We start from the raw sequence: 20,000 nt of genomic DNA, 5'->3' as shown, positions 1-20,000 counted from the left end.
CTCACCGCGCAGTGTGCGCGTCTGTCCGTCTGTCTCACCGCGCAGTGTGCGCGTCCGTCCGTCTGTCTCACCGCGCAGTGTGCGCGTCTCCGTCTGTCTCACCGCGCAGTGTGCGCGTCTGTCTGTCTCACCGCGCAGTGTGCGCGTCTGTCTGTCTCACCGTGCAGTGTGCGCGTCTGTCTGTCTCACCGTGTCCGTCTGTCTCACCGCGCGCGTCTGTCTGTCTCACCGTGCAGTGTCTCACCGCGCGTCTGTCTGTCTCACCGTGCAGTGTCTCACCGTCTGTCTGTCTCACCGTGCAGTGTGCGTCTGTCTCACCGCGTCCGTCTGTCTCACCGCGCCGTCTGCTCACCGCGCGTCTGTCTGTCTCACCGCGCAGTGTGCGCGTCTGTCTGTCTCACCGTGCAGTGTGCGCGTCCGTCTGTCTCACCGTGCAGTGTGCGCGTCCGTCTGTCTCACCGTGCAGTGTGCGCGTCCGTCTGTCTCACCGTGCAGTGTGCGCGTCTGTCTGTCTCACCGTGCAGTGTGCGCGTCTGTCTGTCTCACCGTGCAGTGTGTGCGTCTGTCTGTCTCACCGTGCAGTGCGATGGCCTCTCTGAAGGGCTGCAGGTCAGCCTCGACAGACGACCCGCTCTCCGTGGACGGCGGCCTGCCGGGTGACATCACAGAGAGGGCGTGGCCGTGTTTGGGTGTCTGTGCGTCGCGACGGGGGTTGCGTGGGGGCGGCGCCTTGCCACACAAAAAGCTGATGAGGTCCTCCCTCCTGATGTTTCTCCTCCTCTTCTTTACCCAGGCCAGCATGTCTTTGTTACGACGCTGGTACGCCCGCTGGACCCCCAACTCATAGCTCCGCTGGTGGGACTCTAGTGACTCTGTGAGGGGGAGAGGGAGAGAGAGGGTGAGAGGTTGGATTGGGGGACAGGTTTCACGTCTTTATTACGACCCTGGTACACCCGCTGGACCCCCAACTCATAGCTCCGTTGGTGGGACTCTAGTGACTCTGTAAGGGGGGAGAGAGGAGGGAGAGAGAGGGTGAGAGGATGGATTGGGGGGGGGGACAGGTTTCACGTCTTTATTACGACCCTGGTACACCCGCTGGACCCCCAACTCATAGCTCCGCTGGTGGGACTCTAGTGACTCTGTAAGGGGGAGAGAGAGAGGGGAGAGAGAGGGTGAGAGGATGGATTGGGGGGACAGGTTTCACGTCTTTATTACGACCCTGGTACACCCGCTGGACCCCAACTCATAGCTCCGCTGGTGGGACTCTAGTGACTCTGTGAGGGGGTCACCAGTCAGTCAGTCAGTAGCAGTGTCCATAGCAGACGAGCAGCAGCACAGAAGAGATAAATAAAATAATTTACCACATTAACATTACAGGTAGCATTAGCCTCCAAGACATTTACATAATGACTTACTGCGCTAATAGCAGGTAGCATTAATAGCAGGTAGCATTAGCCTCCAAGACATTTACATAATGACTTACTGCGCTAATAGCAGGTAGCATTAATAGCAGGTAGCATTAGCCTCCAAGACATTTACATAATGACTTACTGCGCTAATAGCAGGTAGAATTAATAGCAGGTAGCATTAGTCTCCAAGACATTTACATAATGACTTACTGCATTAATAACAGGTAGCACTAATAGCAGGTAGAATTAATCTCCAAGACATTTACATAGATGTACTGCACTAATAGCAGGTAGCATTAGTCTCCAAGACATTTACATAATGACTTACTGCACTAATAGCTGGTAGAATTAACAGCAGGTAGAATTAATAGCAGGTAGCATTAATAGCAGGTAGCATTAATAGCAGGTAGCATTAATAGCTGGTAGAATTAATAGCTGGTAGCATTAATAGCTGGTAGCATTAATAGCTGGTAGCATTAATAGCTGGTAGCATTAATAGCTGGTAGCATTAATAGCTGGTAGCATTAGACTCCAAGACGTTTCCATAATGACTTACTGCGCTAATAGCAGGTAGAATTAACAGCAGGTAGCATTAATAGCAGGTAGAATTAATAGCAGGTAGAATTAATAGCTGGTAGCATTAATAGCTGGTAGCATTAATAGCTGGTAGCATTAGACTCCAAGACATTTCCAAAATGACTGCAGTAATAGCATTGAAACTGAGCTCAATAGAAACAACCCCCCTCACCCACATGCATCCATACAGGGTTGTATTTAACAGTGAGCTCAATAGAAACAACCCCCCCTCACCCACATGCATCCATACAGGGTTGTATTTAACAGTGAGCTCAATAGAAACAACCCCCCTCACCCACATGCATCCATACAGGGTTGTATTTAACAGTGAGCTCAATAGAAACAACCCCCCCTCACCCACATGCATCCATACAGGGTTGTATTTAACAGTGAGCTCAATAGAAACAACCCCCTCACCCACATGCATCCATACAGGGTTGTATTTAACAGTGAGCTCAATAGAAACAACCCCCCTCACCCACATGCATCCATACAGGGTTGTATTTAACAGTGAGCTCAATAGAAACAACCCCCTCACCCACATGCATCCATACAGGGTTGTATTTAACAGTGAGCTCAATAGAAACAACCCCCCTCACCCACATGCATCCATACAGGGTTGTATTTAACAGTGAGCTCAATAGAAACAACCCCCCTCACCCACATGCATCCATACAGGGTTGTATTTAACAGTGAGCTCAATAGAAACAACCCCCCTCACCCACATGCATCCATACAGGGTTGTATTTAACAGTGAGCTCAATAGAAACAACCCCCCCCTCACCCACATGCATCCATACAGGGTTGTATTTAACAGCACAACGGAAAACAAAAACATGCATTTTCTATTGGACAGGTTCCCCACATCGGAACGTTCTCTTCCATTTCCTCCTTAGTGAACAGGACCCTGGTGGTCTAGCTACAGCCCGGAGTATGGGTGTGTGGCTAGGGAAGAGAGGAGGGGAAGGGTTAGGGTGGTAGACTGTGTTGTCGTTCATCCGAGTGTCCCCCCCCAGGGAAACCCTAGCCTGGTAAAAACACAGACACTCAGTGTGTCACACAGCCACAAGACAAAAACACACAATAAAGCTAATTAAACTCAGCATTTAGTTACCTTTGTATAGGTTGGTGACGGCAGTAGCTGCGTTCTGGAAGGGAACCCAGAGAGACAGACCCTGCTGTTGACAAACTCTGTCTGAACACACACACACACACAAGGAAAATGTTAACAACCGGAGCAACCTGACATTCACAAAACCAATAAATGCCATTAATTCCATGCTTGTGTCCAACATATGACATGGTCTGGCAAGACTGCGACTTTTTTCCCCAGGCCCGTATAACTTTGAATAGACAACTTTCTCTACTTTGACCCTTCAACTTGGCTAAGCAACGCCATTTTGTCTGACTGAGCTGCATCAGTCCGACTTCACTGTGTTTATATGCCTTAAGACCAAACCTATGGCAAAGAAACCAAGCGACAGTTATCTAGTTAGCTGAACACTGGCTTGGGCCCCCCAAAAACGAGCACAACTAATCTAGTTATCATAGCATAGTGGTTGTTTCACTAGAGACGTGGATGTAGAATACACCCTCAATATTGTGATAAACTAGTAGAATAACTATACACTAAGTCGGATAGATAACATTAGTCATAATCCAATCGCCATTTTGTCCTAGTAACGCATTGATCAGCGTTATAATAATTCATCTCGTCGTTTTTAAATTGATTGACCAGACAAGGTGAATGGTCAAGTGTTGTGAATGTGCCAAGAGGACCGAGTGTCAGACAAAAACAGAAACAGCTTGGTGGTGGTTAATAATAATAATAATAATAATAAAATAGTTATTTTCAACACAACTCCTCCCTGCGCTTCGCCATTTTGTTCTGCGTTACGGTCAGACTGCAAAGTTAACACGAGACAAAAATGGTCAAAACTCGACATTAATAAAATGATTAAACAAAGAAATGCAAATCAAATGACTTGAACGATGTAAAGAGGTCAAAATATAATATATCTATGATATCTTTAGTTAGTTCCCGAGCTACAGCTACAGTACTGTTCCTGGACCTGACAACTAGATAACTCAGCAGGGGGGTTATAAGATGACAATCTGTACATTATTCTTACACAATGTTAGTTACAAATGTAGCTAATATATAAAACTAATAAGACTACAAGTAGGGTCTCAAATGGTTGCCAAAACAAAACAAAAACAGCAAACTAGATCGCCTTTGTTTGCCTTGCCACTGACTCTATCTGATAGCTGACAATTAGAATTAAAAAGCTATCTTAATTAGCTAATACTAGTTGTTTAATGAAGTATTATTCCGGACCTTTGTATAGCTGTGCGACCGCAGTGGCTGAATTTTGGAAAAGATGCCATAGTTTTTGCTGACTTTGCTCCGACTCGTCGTCGCTCGGCTCCTGTCGCTCCGCTTCGGCCAAACACTGCCGCTCCCATTTGGAGAACCAATGTTCGGGACCGTGTTCCTGGATCTCCGCTTCGCCCTCCTTCTCCTTCTTCTCCTCCATAATAAATCGCAATTAAGCGTCTATTACGTTACGGTTTATTATAGGTGGGTACCCCCCCCCACCACCCTCCCGTTTTTTTTGTAAACTTCCTTATAGATGTGAATACTAATCGGATGGATTAGTAACTAGCCGTAGAAACGCTAAAAAAATAAAATAATTAAAAAGCCCAGCTGTTGTTGAAGTTAGATCCGCATTGTGAAAACATCGGGTGTCTAAACGCAGGTCGCCCCGGTACTAAACAAACTGAAGGAGTCGTCGACTGAGAAAATCTCTTTAAAAATAAAAAAAACACACATGTCAACATGCTTGTTCACTGAAACCCCGCCTTTTCTCTCACCATGCTTAAACACGATTGGCCTGCAGTGGTTGCTTTAGGGCGTGGTTCTGCGAATTGTTCTCAAGTCTTCATTGGATGTAAAAGGGAAGAGCTACGTCATAGAACAACAATGTTGATCCCGCCCCCCTCCTCCTCCTCCTCCTCCTTTGACTGTCAAACGGTGTCTGTCCAGAGGGAGCCGTGTTATCAGGTTCCTTGTGGATGGCCTTACCCTCATGCAAGTTGACGTTTAACACGGTTAAGGATATGCTCAGGGTTGTTAGGGTTTAGTGTATGGACGTCCCAAAGATCTCGGATAACTATCCGCGCGGATGGAAGTTTACAAACTATATTATTTAGCCTTAAATTCTGGCCTACAGTCAGAAAGTAGCCCAATAATTAAAAATGTAAAATAAATGACCCCCTTTAGTAGACCAGCCAACCTGGACAAAGTGATTTATTTTTTTGTTTGCTTGTTACAGCTCGTCATCCATGCTAGATCAAACAATAATGTTAGATCCATAAAGTTAGGCTAGATAACAGCTTACATTTAGATTTTTAAGGCAATTTTAAAAGGGGTTTCAAAGGTCAAATCTGGTTAAAATGGCCATATTTTTATAGATTTTAAAAATTTAACTAGGCAAGTCAGTTAAGAACAAATTCTTATTTTAAATGACATCCTCGGAACTGCCCTGTTCAGGGGCAGAACGACAGATTTTTACCTTGTCAGCCCGGGGATTCAATCTAGCAACCTTTCGGTTACTAGTCCAATGCTCTAACCACTAGGCTACCTGCCACCCCGCCATAATGGAAATAGTCATCAGGAACTCGGAGTATATATATATATATATATATATATATATTTTTTTTTTTTAATATAAAGTACCAGTCAAAAGTTTGGACCTACTCATTCAAAGGTTTTTCTTTATTTTTACATTTAGTAACCAAAAAAAGTGTTGAAACAAATCAAATACATTTTATCATTTAGATTCTTCAAAGTCGCCATCCTTTGCCTTGATGACAGCTTTGCATATATATATATAAATATGTATATAAATACGTAAATATATTTATATATATATATGTATATATATGTACAGTGTGGCAAAAAAGTATTTAGTCAGCCACCAATTGTGCAAGTTCTCCCACTTAAAAAGATGAGAGAGGCCTGTAATTTTCATCATAGGTACACTTCAACTATGACAGACAAAATGAGAAAGAAAATCACATCGTAGGATTTTTTATGAATTTATTTCCAAATTATGGTGGAAAATAAGTATTTGGTCAATAACAAAAGTTTAACTCAATACTTTGTTATATACCCTTTGTTGGCAATCACAGATGTCTACAGATGTCTACATCTACTACTGTTCAATCTCAGACACTGACCACACTTTAGCTAGTTAGCATTTGAACTGTATGAAAGGGTAAATTAATGCATCCATCCCATAGTCTAAGCGTTTTAGACTTTAGCTAGCTAGTTAGCATGACAACTGTATGAAAGGGTACATTAATGCATCCATCCCATAATCTAAGTGTTTTAGACTTTAGCTAGCTAGTTAGCATGACAACTGTATGAAAGGGTACATTAATGCATCCATCCCATAATCTAAGCGTTTTAGACTTTAGCTAGTTAGCATAACAACTGTATGAAAGGGTACATTAATGCATCCATCCCATAATCTAAGCGTTTTAGACTTTAGCTAGTTAGCAGAGCAGTAGATGAAAACATAACGTTGTATTCCTTAGCCTAGATAATTGTTTGTACAGTATGTTGACTTGGGCATCTACTTCAGACCTCATTGATTTGGTCAAGGATGTGCATAAGAGCCTTGAAAAGGGGAGAAGACCACTATCAGTCTGGCCATGTGGAGAAGACCACTATCAGTCTGGCCATGTGGATAAGACCACTATCAGTCTGGCCATGTGGAGAAGACCACTATCAGACTGGCCATGTAGAGAAGATTACACCTGTGTAATGATCATGTTGTTATTGTCCCCAGCGGAAGGTGCACCTGTGTAATGATCATGCTGTTATTGTCCCCAGCGGAAGGTGCACCTGTGTAATGATCATGATGTTATTGTCCCCAGCGGAAGGTGCACCTGTGTAATGATCATGCTGTTATTGTCCCCAGCAGAAGGTGCACTTGTGTAATGATCATGCTGTTATTGTCCCCAGCAGAAGGTGCACCTGTGTAATGATCATGCTGTTATTGTCCCCAGCGGAAGGTGCACCTGTGTAATGATCATGATGTTATTGTCCCCAGCGGAAGGTGCACCTGTGTAATGATCATGCTGTTATTGTCCCCAGCAGAAGGTACACCTGTGTAATGATCATGCTGTTATTGTCCCCAGCGGAAGGTGCACCTGTGTAATGATCATGATGTTATTGTCCCCAGCGGAAGGTGCACCTGTGTAATGATCATGCTGTTTAATCAGTTTATTGATATACCACACCTGTCAGATGGATGGATAATCTTGACAAATGAGAAATAGTCACTAACAGGTGATGGAAACAAATTTCTGCACAATTTTTTTTTGAGAAATATGGAACATTTCTGGAATATAATTTTTTTTCAGCTCATGAAACATTGGACTAACACTTAACATATTTTCTGTTCAGTATAGTTTATGACAAGAGACAAAATCTTCAAAGGAACAGTATTTATTTATTCTGAGTGGTACATGCCCTCACACAGTCTGGATCTGTAGGCTCCTTCCCACTATTATGATTGATATGGCAAGTGGTAAAAAATCCAAAGTTATGAATTAAAAGTTTATGGGAAACAAACTGTCTATAATGTGGGGGACAGATGACAAAGAGGGAGGGGATCCTGGGTGCCCTTCACCAGACGGTCTGGGGTCCTGGGTGAAATTCACCAGACGGTCTGGGATCCTGGGTGAAATTCACCAGACGGTCCGGGATCCTGGGTGCCCCTCACCAGACGGTCTGGGTGCCTCACCGGACGGTCTGGGATCCTGGGTGCCTCACCGAACGGTCTGGGATCCTGGGTGCCCCTCACCGAACGGTCTGGGATCCTGGGTGCTTCACCGGACGGTCCGGGATCCTGGGTGCCTCAACGGATGGTCTGGGATCCTGGGTGCCCCTCATCGAACGGATGGTCTGGGATCCTGGGTGCCTCACCGGATGGTCTGGGATCCTGGGTGCCTCAACGGATGGTCTGGGATCCTGGGTGCCCCTCACCGAACGGTCTGGGATCCTGGGTGCCTCTCACCGAACGGTCTGGGATCCTGGGTGCCTCACCGGACGGTCTGGGATCCTGGGTGCCCCTCACCAAACGGTCTGGGATCCTGGGTGCCTCACCGGATGGTCTGGTGGTGGAGGTCAAGTGTTCCTATGGTGCCTAAAAGGGACCTGACCATTGAAGAGGAGGTCGAATGATTTCTATATCCAAGCGGAGGGAAGGTCTTACTGCCTCTGTGAAGACCATCCTTCCTGGCACCAGGTCCAAGTCCAAGGTCAGTTCCACATCACTGGAAGGGACACCTGCTCCTTCGTTATCGTGGACCACCACAGCCTCCCGTCCAGCGTGACGACCTCTGGCACACTCATATTGCTGGACTAGAGAAGTGTTTCAAGGACCACATGCTCCCAAAGGCAGCACTGCAACAGTGAACTGTAGATATCTTGTAAATAGATTACAACAGTGAACTGTAGATTTATTGTAAATAGGTTTTACAACAGTGAACTGTAGATTTATTGTAAATAGGTTTTACAACAGTGAACTGTAGATTTATTGTAAATAGGTTTTACAACAGTGAACTGTAGATTTATTGTAAATAGGTTTTACAACAGTGAACTGTAGATTTATTGTAAATAGGTTTTACAACAGTGAACTGTAGATTTATTGTAAATAGGTTTTACAACAGTGAACTGTAGATTTATTGTAAATAGGTTTTACAACAGTGAACTGTAGATTTATTGTAAATAGGTTTTACAACAGTGAACTGTAGATTTATTGTAAATAGGTTTTACAACAGTGAACTGTAGATTTATTGTAAATAGGTTTTACAACAGTGAACTGTAGATTTATTGTAAATAGGTTTTACAACAGTGAACTGTAGATTTATTGTAAATAGGTTTTACAACAGTGAACTGTAGATTTATTGTAAATAGGTTTTACAACAGTGAACTGTAGATTTATTGTAAATGGTTTTAAACACTGTCACTGGATCATCATTCTCGTCACGGGCCTCGTCATCCTGTCAGTACCTGCTTTCAGGGAAGACGATGGTCCAAAAAATATTCCACATAGTTCATACACACACACGAGACTCCCAGAATAATTTATATTACACACACTAGACTCCCAAAATAATGTATATTACACACACTAGACTCCCAGAATAATGTATATTACACACACTAGACTCCCAGAATAATGTATATTACACACACTAGACTCCCAGAATAACCAAGGTACCTAACTAACTAGCCAACCAAGGTACCTAACTAACTAGCCAACCAAGGTACCTAACTAACTAGCCAACCAAGGTACCTAACTTACTAGCCAACCAAGGTACCTAACTAACTAGCCAACCAAGGTACCTAACTAACTAGCCAACCAAGGTACCTAACTTACTAGCCAACCAAGGTACCTAACTAACTAGCCAACCTTAGCTAATGTAGCCAACTAGCCAACCAAGGTACCTAACTAACTAGCCAACCAAGGTACCTAACTAACTAGCCAACCTTAGCTAATGTAGCCAACTAGCCAACCAAGGTACCTAACTAACTAGCCAACCAAGGTACCTAACTAACTAGCCAACCAAGGTACCTAACTAACTAGCCAACCAAGGTACCTAACTTACTAGCCAACCAAGGTACCTAACTTACTAGCCAACCAAGGTACCTAACTTACTAGCCAACCAAGGTACCTAACTAACTAGCCAACCTTAGCTAATGTAGCCAACTAGCCAACCAAGGTACCTAACTAACTAGCCAACCAAGGTACCTAACTAACTAGCCAACCTTAGCTAATGTAGCCAACTAGCCAACCAAGGTACCTAACTAACTAGCCAACCAAGGTACCTAACTAACTAGCCAACCAAGGTACCTAACTAACTAGCCAACCAAGGTACCTAACTTACTAGCCAACCAAGGTACCTAACTTACTAGCCAACCAAGGTACCTAACTAACTAGCCAACCTTAACTAATGTAGCCAACTAGCCAACCAAGGTACCTAACTAACTAGCCAACCAAGGTACCTAACTAGCTAGCCAACCAAGGTACCTAACTAACTAGCCAACCAAGGTACCTAACTAACTAGCCAACCATGGTATCTATAACTAGCTAGCCAACCAAGGTACCTAACTAACTAGCCAACCATGGTATCTAACTAGCTAGCCAACCAAGGTACCTAACTAACTAGCCAACCAAGGTACCTAACTAACTAGCCAACCTTAACTAATGTAGCCAACTAGCCAACCAAGGTACCTAACTAACTAGCCAACCAAGGTACCTAACTAACTAGCCAACCAAGGTACCTAACTTACTAGCCAACCAAGGTACCTAACTAACTAGCCAACCAAGGTACCTAACTAACTAGCCAACCTTAGCTAATGTAGCCAACTAGCCAACCAAGGTACCTAACTTACTAGCCAACCAAGGTACCTAACTAACTAGCCAACCTTAGCTAATGTAGCCAACTAGCCAACCAAGGTACCTAACTAACTAGCCAACCAAGGTACCTAACTAACTAGCCAACCATGGTATCTAACTAGCTAGCCAACCAAGGTACCTAACTAACTAGCCAACCAAGGTACCTAACTAACTAGCCAACCTTAACTAATGTAGCCAACTAGCCAACCAAGGTACCTAACTAACTAGCAAACCAAGGTACCTAACTAACTAGCCAACCAAGGTACCTAACTTACTAGCCAACCAAGGTACCTAACTAACTAGCCAACCAAGGTACCTAACTTACTAGCCAACCAAGGTACCTAACTAACTAGCCAACCAAGGTACCTAACTAACTAGCCAACCTTAGCTAATGTAGCCAACTAGCCAACCAAGGTACCTAACTTACTAGCCAACCAAGGTACCTAACTAACTAGCCAACCTTAGCTAATGTAGCCAACTAGCCAACCAAGGTACCTAACTAACTAGCCAACCAAGGTACCTAACTAACTAGCCAACCTTAGCTAATGTAGCCAACTAGCCAACCAAGGTACCTAACTAACTAGCCAACCAAGGTACCTAACTAACTAGCCAACCAAGGTACCTAACTAACTAGCCAACCAAGGTACCTAACTTACTAGCCAACCAAGGTACCTAACTTACTAGCCAACCAAGGTACCTAACTAACTAGCCAACCTTAACTAATGTAGCCAACTAGCCAACCAAGGTACCTAACTAACTAGCCAACCAAGGTACCTAACTAGCTAGCCAACCAAGGTACCTAACTAACTAGCCAACCAAGGTACCTAACTAACTAGCCAACCATGGTATCTATAACTAGCTAGCCAACCAAGGTACCTAACTAACTAGCCAACCATGGTATCTAACTAGCTAGCCAACCAAGGTACCTAACTAACTAGCCAACCAAGGTACCTAACTAACTAGCCAACCTTAACTAATGTAGCCAACTAGCCAACCAAGGTACCTAACTAACTAGCCAACCAAGGTACCTAACTAACTAGCCAACCAAGGTACCTAACTTACTAGCCAACCAAGGTACCTAACTAACTAGCCAACCAAGGTACCTAACTAACTAGCCAACCTTAGCTAATGTAGCCAACTAGCCAACCAAGGTACCTAACTTACTAGCCAACCAAGGTACCTAACTAACTAGCCAACCTTAGCTAATGTAGCCAACTAGCCAACCAAGGTACCTAACTAACTAGCCAACCAAGGTACCTAACTAACTAGCCAACCATGGTATCTAACTAGCTAGCCAACCAAGGTACCTAACTAACTAGCCAACCAAGGTACCTAACTAACTAGCCAACCTTAACTAATGTAGCCAACTAGCCAACCAAGGTACCTAACTAACTAGCAAACCAAGGTACCTAACTAACTAGCCAACCAAGGTACCTAACTTACTAGCCAACCAAGGTACCTAACTAACTAGCCAACCAAGGTACCTAACTTACTAGCCAACCAAGGTACCTAACTAACTAGCCAACCAAGGTACCTAACTAACTAGCCAACCTTAGCTAATGTAGCCAACTAGCCAACCAAGGTACCTAACTTACTAGCCAACCAAGGTACCTAACTAACTAGCCAACCTTAGCTAATGTAGCCAACTAGCCAACCAAGGTACCTAACTAACTAGCCAACCAAGGTACCTAACTATTTAGCCAACCTTAGCTAATGTAGCCAACTAGCCAACCAAGGTACCTAACTAACTAGCCAACCAAGGTACCTAACTATTTAGCCAACCTTAGCTAATGTAGCCAACTAGCCAACCATGGTATCTATAACTAGCTAGCCAACCATGGTACCTAACCCACCAGGCAATATTTAGCTAAGCTAGTTTGTTAACATTAGTTTACCGTTCGTGCAGTCAGACCTTTTCTAAGCGGCGACACGCTAGCTAACCAACTGTCATTGCCATGGTTCCCGGACTAACGTAAAGCGGGCGTGTCTGACTCCACACAGAACAGCGGCGACACGCTAGCTAACCAACTGTCATTGCCATGGTTCCCGGACTAACGTAAAGCGGGCGTGTCTGACTCCACACAGAACAGCGGCGACACGCTAGCTAACCAACTGTCATTGCCATGGTTCCCGGACTAACGTAAAGCGGGCGTGTCTGACTCCACACAGAACAGCGGCGACACGCTAGCTAACCAACTGTCATTGCCATGGTTCCCGGACTAACGTAAAGCGGGCGTGTCTGACTCCACACAGAACAGTGGTGTCACTGCAGCTGGAACAACGTCCCCTCTATCTGCTCTACTGTAACGACCCTGGGGGTCTCTCTCTCTCTCCACCCTGGGGTCTCTCTCTCTCTCTCTCTCCACCCTGGGGGGTTGGGGTTATAAGAGCGGATATCGACTGTGCCGCTTATAGCGCGCTGGACTTTCGGCCAAGAAAGGTCGAGGGTTCGAGTCCTGCTTCCCTGCCTGTTTCATTACACTGGTGTCAGAAGTGGATCGGACCTTGCAGCCACGACAGTGCGCGTGCTTGGCCGGTGAGAGTGTGTGTGTGTGCGCGCGCGCGTTCCTGTAAAAAGACGTAGGGTTCGCAAGCCAGCGCGAGGACGCGCTCTATGAAAAAGGAGGGATGAGTGTAACGACCCCTGGGGTTTAATTAATAAGGGCCAGAAGGTCGACGGTTCGAGACCTGCATCATTACAATACGAACGGTGAGTCAGCATTAACCAGCTAGATAAATATCCCTTCCCTGGTGGGCTACTGGTAGCTAGCATGTCACCACATTAAAAAAGTTACACAAATTACTTTTATTATTTTATGTATAAAATGCACATGTGTACTTATTGGGTCATTTGTAAAAATAATAAACAAAAATACACATGAGAAATACACAATGTCAATTACTTACACGAGTAAAGAAAAGAGGCTATAATATGTACTTGCTAGGAGGTTACTTGATACTTGTTGATGAGAGTTTGCATGGAGAAATGTGTCTTGAGGGAAATGCTTGTGACAGGATGTGTAGTTCTGAATGATAGCCACATTAGCGGCTAGTTAGCGTTTCATTTTTTGGGAGGTAAATACAGGTGAATATATTGATAAAAGGTCATTTGTCCGAGAGAGATTTCTATGGTTATCAAAACGTCAAGCCAGGGTAAGACTACATGAAACACAGACCTGGTATGAAGTATTTAAAAACATCTCAGGTGAAGAAATTATTAGTGTAAAAAAAAAAATTGGAACCATTTCCTGGTTTTACCCGCTAGGTTTTATGGGTATTATGACCCATACTGTTGTACTCTATAGTCTGATTATGAAGATGTACACAGGTGAAGACCAATGATGTAGATAAACCCTAGATGACTGACAGGGGGCGCTGTGTTGAACCCACCACTCAGCCATCTTGGTACTACCCCCTGATGACTGATAGGGCGCTGGTCTACTGTGGGGTTCTGTTACTACATTTATTATGTCTACACCTCTACTGTGGGGTTCTGTTACTACATTTATTATGTCTACCCCTCTACTGTGGGGTTCTGTTACTACATTTATTATGTCTACACCTCTACTGTGGGGTTCTGTTACTACATTTATTATGTCTACCCCTCTACTGTGGGGTTCTGTTACTACATTTATTATGTCTCTACACCTCTACTGTGGGGTTCTGTTACTACATTTATTATGTCTACACCTCTACTGTGGGGTTCTGTTACTACATTTATTATGTCTGCACCTCTACTGTGGGGTTCTGTTACTACATTTATTATGTCTACACCTCTACTGTGGGGTTCTGTTACTACATTTATTATGTCTACACCTCTACTGTGGGGTTCTGTTACTACATTTATTATGTCTACACCTCTACTGTGGGGTTCTGTTACTACTAAATACACTAGATGACTGACAGGGGGCTCTGTGTTGAACCCACCACTCAACCATCTAAATACACTAGATGACTGACAGGGGGCGCTGTGTTGAAGCCACCACTCAGCCATCTAAATACACTAGATGACTGACAGGGGATGCGCTGTGTTGAAGCCACCACTCAGCCATCTAAATACACTAGATGACTGACAGGGGCGCTGTGTGAACCCACCACTCAGCCATCTGATGGTACACTAGATACTGTTAGGGGGTGCTGTGTTACTACATTTATCTATGTCTACACCTCACTGGATGACTGTGGGGTTCTGTTACTACATTTATTATGTCCACCCCTCTACTGTGGGGTTCTATTACTACATTTATTATGTCTGACCTCTACTGGGGGTTCTGTTACTACCATTTATTATGTCTACCCACTCTCTAAATACACTACTGATGGGGTTCTGTTACTCTAAATACACTAGATGACTGATTGCTGTATGTCCACCACCAGCCATCTAAATACACTAGATGACTGATAGGTTGCTGTAGTAAGCTACTCTAAATACACTAGATGACTGACAGGGGGTGCTGTAGTGAAGCCACCACTCAGCCATCTAAATACACTAGATGACTGATAGGGGTGCTGTAGTGAAGCCACCACTCAGCCATCTAAATACACTAGATGACTGACAGGGGTGCTGTAGTGAAGCCACCACTCAGCCATCTAAATACACTAGATGACTGATAGGGGGTGCTGTAGTGAAGCCACCACTCAGCCATCTAAATACACTAGATGACTGATAGGGGGTGCTGTAGTGAAGCCACCACTCAGCCATCTAAATACACTAGATGACTGATAGGGGTGCTGTAGTGAAGCCACCACTCAGCCATCTAAATACACTAGATGACTGATAGGGGTGCTGTAGTGAAGCCACCACTCAGCCATCTAAATACACTAGATGACTGATAGGGGTGCTGTAGTGAAGCCACCACTCAGCCATCTAAATACACTAGATGACTGATAGGGGTGCTGTAGTGAAGCCACCACTCAGCCATCTAAATACACTAGATGACTGATAGGGGGTGCTGTAGTGAAGCCACCACTCAGCCATCTAAATACACTAGATGACTGATAGGGGCGCTGTAGTGAAGCCACCACTCAGCCATCTAAATACACTAGATGACTGATAGGGGGTGCTGTAGTGAAGCCACCACTCAGCCATCTAAATACACTAGATGACTGATAGGGGTGCTGTAGTGAAGCCACCACTCAGCCATCTAAATACACTAGATGACTGATAGGGGGTGCTGTAGTGAAGCCACCACTCAGCCATCTAAATACACTAGATGACTGACAGGGGGTGCTGTACCACCAGTGAACCTGTAGTGAAGCCACCACTCAGCCATCTAAATACACTAGATGACTGATAGGGGGTGCTGTAGTGAAGCCACCACTCAGCCATCTAAATACACTAGATGACTGATAGGGGTGCTGTAGTGAAGCCACCACTCAGCCATCTAAATACACTAGATGACTGATAGGGGGTGCTGTAGTGAAGCCACCACTCAGCCATCTAAATACACTAGATGATGACAGGCGCTGTAGTGAAGCTGATAGGGGGTGCTGTAGTGAAGCCACCACTCAGCCATCTAAATACACTAGATGACTGATAGGGGACTGTGCTGTAGTGAAGCCACCACTCAGCCATCTAAATACACTAGATGACTGATAGGGGGTGCTGTAGTGAAGCCACCACTCAGCCATCTAAATACACTAGATGACTGATAGGGGCGCTGTAGTGAAGCCACCACTCAACCATCTAAATACACTAGATGACTGATAGGGGTGCTGTAGTGAAGCCACCACTCAGCCATCTAAATACACTAGATGACTGATAGGGGGCTGTAGCTGTCTAAATACACTAGAGTGGGGTGCTGTAGCCACCACTCAGCCATCTAAATACACTAGATGACTGATAGGGGTGCTGTAGTGAAGCCACCACTCAACCATCTAAATACACTAGATGACTGATAGGGGTGCTGTAGTGAAGCCACCACTCAACCATCTAAATACACTAGATGACTGATAGGGGGTGCTGTAGTGAAGCCACCACTCAACCATCTAAATACACTAGATGACTGATAGGGGTGCTGTAGTGAAGCCACCACTCAGCCATCTAAATACACTAGATGACTGATAGGGGTGCTGTAGTGAAGCCACCACTCAACCATCTAAATACACTAGATGACTGATAGGGTGCTGTAGTGAAGCCACCACTCAGCCATCTAAATACACTAGATGACTGATAGGGGTGCTGTAGTGAAGCCACCACTCAGCCATCTAAATACACTAGATGACTGATAGGGGCTGTGCTGTCTAAATACACTAGATGACTGATAGGGGTGCTGTACCACTCAGCCTCCATCTAAATACACTAGATGACTGATAGGGGCGCTGTGTGAACCCACTGCCATCTAGTGAACCCACCACTCAGCCATCTAAATACACTAGATGACTGATAGGGGGCGCTGTAGTGAACCCACCACTCAGCCATCTAAATACACTAGATGACTGATAGGGGTGCTGTAGTGAAGCCACCACTCAGCCATCTAAATACACTAGATGACTGACAGGGGGCGCTGTAGTGAAGCCACCACTCAGCCATCTAAATACACTAGATGACTGATAGGGGGTGCTGTAGTGAAGCCACCACTCAGCCATCTAAATACACTAGATGACTGATAGGGGGTGCTGTAGTGAAGCCACCACTCAGCCTCCATCTTGGTATTCCACTGGAAGCTAAAAGAAATTAATGTATTAATGTCTACATTCGCTTTTGACACGTTTATTCTGCAGATACCTTTATGGATACGTTTAAATTATATTATGATAAACATTAAAATAACAAATATATTTATATATATATATATATATATATATATAGTATTTAAGCATTTTCCTGTAAGTATCAGAGTATATAATTATGTCCTTGAAAAATGTAATTCCATTCATTCCTATGGAGGACTGCTCCTACCGGGGAGTTCCAATATGGCCGACCGGTGACGTGAAGCCACTCGGTTGCAAATACATAGCGTCAGCTAGGGTTTATATATACATCATTGGTGAAGACAGGTGTTTGTTGCACGTGCTCTTCTGTTATCAATGCCCCTGCGCTGTCAAGGCCAAGGTTCAAAGTTCAACATCCTGCCCTCTGGTAGGGCGTGGCCACACCCATGCCCCTGTGTGATTGGTTGACAGGGGTGTAAAGAGGCCGGGGCAGGGCAATCTGGGATACGTTACCTTGAAGTTAGAACATAGGTTAGATAGCTACTGCAGCAGACAACTCCTCTCTCTCTGTCTGTCTCTTTATCTATCTAACATAATTTCTTCTCTGTTCCCTTCTTTCTCTCTCTCTCTGTCTGTCTCTCTCTCTGTCTGTCTCTGTCTGTCTCTGTCTGTCTCTCTCTCTGTCTGTTTCTCTCTCTGTCTGTCTCTCTCTCTCTCTGTCTCTCTCTCTCTGTCTCTCTCCTTCTCTCTCTCTCGGTGAGGAGGATGTCTAAGCCCCAGAATGGTGAGCCAGGCAGCCCAGCAGGAGCCCCAGCAGCAGATGATCCAGAGGTGATGTTCCAGGTGCCTGGTCCAACCGTCTCCTTCTCCAGACTACACTACTCTGTCATGGAGAGCAATGGACTCTGCCACAAGACAGGACCTGAGAAACACATCCTCAAAGAGCGTCAGGTAGGGGAATGGGTGGGGGGGACATCAGGTAGGGGAATGGGTGGGGGAGACATCAGGTAGGGGAATGGGTGGGGGGGGGACATCAGGTAGGGGAATGGGTGGGGGACATCAGGTAGGGGAATGGGTGGAGACATCAGGTAGGGGAATGGGTGGGGGGGACATCAGGTAGGGGTGTGGTGGGGGGAGACATCAGGTAGGGGTGTGGTGGGGGGGGACATCAGGTAGGGAGTGGGGGGGACATCAGGTAGGGGAATGGGTGGGGGAGACATCAGGTAGGGGAATGGGTGGGGGGGAGACATCAGGTAGGGGTGAATGGGTGGGGGGACATCAGGTAGGGGAATGGGTGGGGGGACATCAGGTAGGGGAATGGGTGGGGGGAGACATCAGGTAGGGGGAATGGGTGGGGGGAGACATGGGTAGGGGAATGGGTGGGGGACATCAGGTAGGGGAATGGGTGGGGGGAGACATCAGGTAGGGGAATGGGTGGGGGGGACATCAGGTAGGGGAATTGGGTGGGGAGACATCAGGTAGGGGATTTGGGTGGGGGGACATCAGGTAGGGGTGTGGTGGGGGGGGGGAGACATCAGGTAGGGGTGTGGTGGGGGAGACATCAGGTAGGGGTGGGGGGTGGGAGACATCAGGTAGGGGTGGGGGGAGTGGGAGAGACATCAGGTAGGGGGTGGGGGGGGACATCAGTGGAGGGGGGGGAGACATCAGGTAGGGGTGTGGTGGGGGAGACATCAGGTAGGGGTGTGGTGGGGGGAGACATCAGGTAGGGGTGTGGTGGGGAGACATCAGGTAGGGGTGTGGTGGGGGGACATCAGGTAGGGGTGTGGTGGGGGGGGACATCAGGCAGGGGTGTGTGGGGGGACATCAGGTAGGGTGTGGGGTGTGGGGAGACATCAGGTAGGGGTGTGGGGTGAGGGGGAGACATCAGGTAGGGGTGTGGGGTGAGGGGGGAGACATCAGGTAGGGGTGTGGGGGGACATCAGGTAGGGGGTGGTGGGGGGGACATCAGGTAGGGGTGTGGGGGGGACATCAGGTAGGGGTGTGGGGGTCAGGTAGGATCAGGTACATCAGGTAGGGTGGTGTGGGGAGACATCAGGTAGGGGTGTGGGGGGCATCAGGTAAGGGGGTGAGAGACATCAGGTAGTGGGGTGAGAGACATCAGGGTAAGGGTGAGAGACATCAGGTAGGGGGGTGTCTTCAGGTCCCTAGATCAGTGGTTAGTATCTACAGTGTCTTCATGTCCTAGATCAGTGGTTCGTAACCACAGTGTCTTCAGGTCCAGTATTGATGTTGTCGTGATGTTGTAGTGACTGGATGTGGTGATGTTGCTTGGTGACTGGATGTAGTGATGATGTAGTGACTGGATGTAGTGATGATGTAGTGACTGGATGTAGTGATGTTGTAGTGACTGGATGTAGTGATGTTGTAGTGACTGGATGTAGTGATGTTGTGGTGATGTTGTAGTGATGTTGTAGTGATGTTGTAGTGATGTTGTAGTGACTGGATGTAGTGATGATGTAGTGATGTTGTAGTGATGTTGTAGTGACTGGATGTAGTGATGTTGTAGTGACTGGATGTAGTGACTGGATGTAGTGATGTTGTGATGATGTAGTGATGTTGTTGGGGGGTAGTAACGGTTGTTTGGGGGGTAGTAACGGTTGTTTTTTTGGGGTAGTAACAGTTGTTGGGGTAGTAGCAGTTATTTTGGGGGTAGTAACAGTTGTTGGGGGTAGTAATGTCTTGTGGTTGTTTGGGGGGTAGTAACGGTTGTTCCAGGGTAACAGTTGTTGGGGGTAGTAACAGTTGTTGGGGTAATAACAGTTGTTTGGGGTATGCTGGTGTTGAGGATATTGCTGATTCTTTGAGGTAGTAGCTTGGTTTGTTTGAGTGTAGCAATTTTGGCGAGTGTTGTTTTGCTGTTATG

The 20,000-nt window shown here is 45.8% G+C and overlaps 1 protein-coding gene and 2 long non-coding RNA genes across 3 annotated transcripts in view; 2 read left to right on the top strand and 1 right to left on the bottom strand.

Annotated features, from left to right (window-relative positions):
- Nucleotides 1-4,803, bottom strand: part of LOC112241009 (UPF0472 protein C16orf72 homolog) — an 8,625-nt gene extending 3,822 nt beyond the window's left edge. Inside the window, exons 1-3 of the mRNA XM_042312996.1 lie at nucleotides 4,324-4,803; nucleotides 3,100-3,180; nucleotides 576-872 (exon numbers count right to left, since the gene is read on the bottom strand). Coding sequence (XP_042168930.1) covers nucleotides 576-872; nucleotides 3,100-3,180; nucleotides 4,324-4,522 — 577 coding nt within the window. The 5' untranslated portion in view covers nucleotides 4,523-4,803. The remainder of the gene's footprint in view (nucleotides 1-575; nucleotides 873-3,099; nucleotides 3,181-4,323) is intronic.
- On the top strand, nucleotides 1,281-1,834 carry LOC121843370. Its single transcript, XR_006081517.1, has 3 exons — nucleotides 1,281-1,377; nucleotides 1,446-1,565; nucleotides 1,784-1,834. It is a non-coding gene; the product is annotated as an uncharacterized LOC121843370 (long non-coding RNA).
- An 8,055-nt stretch (nucleotides 4,804-12,858) lies between the features above and the next one.
- LOC121843371 lies at nucleotides 12,859-18,030 on the top strand. Its single transcript, XR_006081518.1, has 2 exons — nucleotides 12,859-13,172; nucleotides 17,881-18,030. It is a non-coding gene; the product is annotated as an uncharacterized LOC121843371 (long non-coding RNA).
- Nucleotides 18,031-20,000: the final 1,970 nt, after the last annotated feature.

This window comes from Oncorhynchus tshawytscha, unplaced genomic scaffold (assembly GCF_018296145.1).
Source record: "Oncorhynchus tshawytscha isolate Ot180627B unplaced genomic scaffold, Otsh_v2.0 Un_contig_6704_pilon_pilon, whole genome shotgun sequence".
NCBI lineage: Eukaryota > Metazoa > Chordata > Actinopteri > Salmoniformes > Salmonidae > Oncorhynchus > Oncorhynchus tshawytscha.
This window is presented reverse-complemented; position numbering and strand designations above follow the sequence as displayed.